The sequence below is a fragment of the Diadema setosum genome, chromosome 19 (genome assembly GCF_964275005.1).
Source record: "Diadema setosum chromosome 19, eeDiaSeto1, whole genome shotgun sequence".
In the NCBI taxonomy this organism is placed as follows: domain Eukaryota; kingdom Metazoa; phylum Echinodermata; class Echinoidea; order Diadematoida; family Diadematidae; genus Diadema; species Diadema setosum.
This window is the reverse complement of record NC_092703.1, coordinates 23,985,524-23,989,362: the sequence shown is the minus strand read 5'-3', so window position 1 is coordinate 23,989,362 and position 3,839 is coordinate 23,985,524. Positions and strand designations below refer to the sequence as shown.

Here is a 3,839-nt window from a genome sequence, read left to right as displayed (position 1 = left end):
TCGCCTTTGAAGTTACCGATTCCTTCAAACCAGTCTGGGTACAAACTTCTCAAGTGCTCCTCGTTCTGGATGGGACAACTCAGCTGTTGCTCCATTCCACAGTTTATGATTATAAGTTGGAGCTTAGTACACAAGGGCAAGCCAAGGATTGCAGGGCCGTCAGTGTCGACAACGTAAAAGTCGGAAGCTGCTTCCCGATCTCTATACCGACAGTTCATCGTGTGTACACCTAGATGAGGGATAACATTCTTGTTAAATCCAATGATAATGGTCTGACACTTTTTCAGTGTGTCCTTGACTGGGTTCCCTTTTGCGTCGATGTTGTTTGGGTGCATCTGTCTGTATATTCGTAGGGGTAAAATGTTGCCTTGGGCTCCAGTGTCTGCCTTAGCCTTCAATGTCCCCTTTCTGTTTCCGAGATCCACCTTGATCTCAGCAAACATTTCATTGTTCTTGACATAGTCGATAGTGATGGTCTCAAACTTCAGGTTTTCAAACTCGTCAACAGGTGCTGTTTCCTCTGCAGTTCGTGCACTGCATTCTTGTGAGCTTTACTTGTGTAGGAGCCTCCTCTCTTGGCTTTCTGCTTTTGTCCACTTTGCTTCGATCGGCAACAGGCTTCCCAGTGATTGAGTTTGCCGCAGTGTTTGCATTTGGTTCCATATGCTGGACACTTCCTCGATGGATGTGACAGTCCACAAAAATGGCAATTCTTTTTTTCTGGTGTCGGTCCATTTTGTCTTTGGAAGTGGCCTTTCTTCCTCACGACATCGAGGTTGAAAGATTTCTCATTCAGTGACTTCATATCCAAACGTGTAGCTTCCTGAGTTCTTGCAACGTCGAGAGCTGCATCTAGTGTGAGCGTATCATCTTTGCCCAGTAGTATCTCTTGTACTTTCCTGTTGCTTGCACCAATGATGAGTTGCTCAATCAATCCATCGTCAATTTCCCCTTCCTTGAACTGACACCTCTGTGCCAATGTGCGACATCTAGCCAGAAAATTGTCAATGCTTTCATCTGGCTCCTGTTTCAGCTTCTGCAACTGGAATCTGGCCAACCGGAAGTTGCTCTTCGGTTCGAAATGCTTTGAGAATGCCTCAAACAGCTCGTTCGGTTTTTTCATTTCTTTGCTCCATGACTTGTAGATTCGGATACCTTCTTGTCCAAGCCAGAGAAGGATGTATGTGATTTTCTCTTGGTCTGTCTGTTTGTTCAAGGGTCCTTGAAATATCAGCTCGCAGTAATGTCTGAAACTGCGAAACGCGTTGGGAGATCTTTCGTCTCCCAATCCATGGAGGGTGGTGTGATACCTGACATTTCTCCCATACTGAATGTGCGCGTGTGCGTGTATCCATGATGTCACCTTAGCATACTTCAACCCAAAGAAGGAAGTAGTGCTCGAGGTCGATGCTTCTTCAAGAGGTCTTGAAGCAGCACTCACGCAGCAAGGCCGACCTATAGCATTTGCATCCAAGTCACTGACAGACACAGAACAACGCTATGCAAACATAGAAAGAGAGATGTTGGCGGTGGTCTACGCTTGTGAAAAGTTTCACAGCTACATTTAGTCAGGTACAAGCCAGGCAAGGACATGGCGTCAAAGAGGAGCATGTGCAGCTAGTGCAGAGGGAGTCAGAAAACCAAGCCTCTGAACAAGACCCACAAGATCAGGGCCCCATTTCATAAAAGATGTTAGGTTAGCAACTCTTGCTGGAATGGCAACTTCCAATACCAACAACCAATCAGGAAGCTGCATTCTTGTTGTTGCCATGACAATTGACATTCCATCAAGAGTTGTTATCATATCAACTTTTTAATTATGAAATGGGTCCCAGGTCTCAGTGGAAGAAAATGGGAGCAAAGACGCCACTGGAGGCCAAACCGAACAGCAGATATTGCGCACACTCCTAACGAGCTCGAATGGGCTCGTAACAAGCTCTTTACAACTCGATGAAAGCTCGGTTTAAGTCATACACATAGGTCATCACAACTCACACCAAGATCAGTGTAACTGGTGTGACTCGTATCACGCTCCGATCACTCGTACAGCTATCGTAGTAAACTCGATGTTGTCTCGTAGATCACTTATGCGCAGCTCATTGGAATTGACAAATTTCATGCAAGTTCACGTGAGTTCTCGCGAGTTCAATCTCGCGCAGCTCTGCACAACTCAAGACTCCAACTTGGCTATTAAAGTGGGAACCTTGCTTAAGGGATTGCCTGCGGCGCCTGTCCGTCCGTTTGTCGTCCGTCTGGAGAGAAGAGTGGTTATGCAAAGTTTCACAATTTACCAAACATGAGGGTCACTTCACGGTCAAAGGTCACAGGCAGAGGTCAATGAACTTTAGGGCCCAATGTTTTTTACAGCGCATGTCGATTATGGCTAATAACTTTTGATGTATATGTCCGTTTGTGACCAAACTGGGATGGTAGATGTCCCTTGGTGAGTTGAAGGTCACCACAAGGTCAAAGGTTACAGACAGGGGTCATCAAACTTTAGGGCCCAATGTCAAGTTTTTAGGGCGGGCTTCAATTATGGTTCCTATCTTTTGATCCCTGTGTCTGTTTGTGACCAAACTTGGCTGGTAGATGTCCCTTGGGGAGTTGAAGGTCACTACAAGGTCAAAGGTGACCAATATCTGTTGACACCCCCCCCCCCCTCCTCCAGTGTATCACCTAACTCATCTTAAATGACAAGTTTCATATCTCATGTTTCTCTTTACACTCTGACAGGGGTCTGAAACTGATTATGTGGTGTATGTTTTGAGTAAAAACTATCATGAGAACTGGAAGCACCTCTACACGGCCATCACCCGTGGCCGCAAGGGATGCTTCATCGTAGGCAACAAGGACCTCCTTGATAAGGTTCTGAAGCAGCAGCCAATTCCCAGGAAAACAAGTCTTCAAAAATTTCTCTCTAAGGAGCTGGAACAACCACAGCCCCCTCGGGTGAGTATTTAACTCGTTGTCAGGGGTTACTTTCTTTAATTTCTAATATTGATAGTGTCTACACTGCCATAGTATAACAGACCCATTCTCTCAAAACAGGGGCTGTGTTTTTTTCATTGTTCATGTTTGATGGGGTGTTCGTGTTGTTGGCATGTGAAGTAAAACTACCTTCAAATGAGTATTTAAAAATTCCTAATTTTCTCTATACATTCTTATTGTGTCAACATATGACCTACCTGTTGGATTGAGGGACATTGTTATGCATGAGTGGGCTGGCTAACTTGTGGGCTGGTTGACTAAAAAGGATTGGCAGGTACATGTATAAGTCATTGCCTCGGCAGATAACCCTAAAAAGACTGGTCTGTTTTGATGCCCTGAGCAAGATGGGAAGGCTGATTCAGCCTCCCAAGATCTCTGCACAGACCGCACAATCGTGACAAATTGGCACAGTTGAAAAAATGAAAATAAAATATTCTTCAAAAGTGAATGAATAATTATTCTGCAATTATTCAAATGATATATATTCAATTCATTGATTATGCTAATTTGTGCATGAAATTATAAAATTGGCTGTAAATTTGCAAATAAAGGTCCAAAACTATAAACTTTTGATCTAGATATTCTTCTTAGGGTTCTGACTGAATGTACCTAAAAATTAGCGGAATCATTTTTTTTTCTTATGTATATTATTGTTTTCCAAATTTCTTATGTATTTCTGTGTTTTGTAACTTATGTTTTTTACATCAATGGAAATCGTCGGTGACACTTCGTATAAAAATTTTTATTACTTCAGAACGGCATACCTGGGTGTCATTAATTTGGTCTCAACACTTGTGTGAGACTTGAAAAATAGTCATGAACAGTTGCTGCGCAAGATTTTTAGGGTACAG

The 3,839-nt window shown here is 43.4% G+C and overlaps 1 protein-coding gene across 1 annotated transcript; it reads right to left on the bottom strand.

Annotated features, from left to right (window-relative positions):
- Positions 1 to 484: 484 nt before the first annotated feature.
- Positions 485 to 1,123, bottom strand: LOC140242360 (uncharacterized). The gene has a single exon (XM_072322096.1). It carries the CDS (start codon positions 1,121 to 1,123, stop codon positions 485 to 487), a length of 639 nt encoding a protein of 212 aa, XP_072178197.1.
- Between the last annotated feature and the right edge of the window lie 2,716 nt (positions 1,124 to 3,839).

What these genes read in the sequence shown, in the direction of transcription:
- LOC140242360 (XM_072322096.1), bottom strand. Translation starts at nt 1,123, where the DNA reads ATGAAAAAACCGAACGAGCTGTTTGAGGCATTCTCAAAGCATTTCGAA.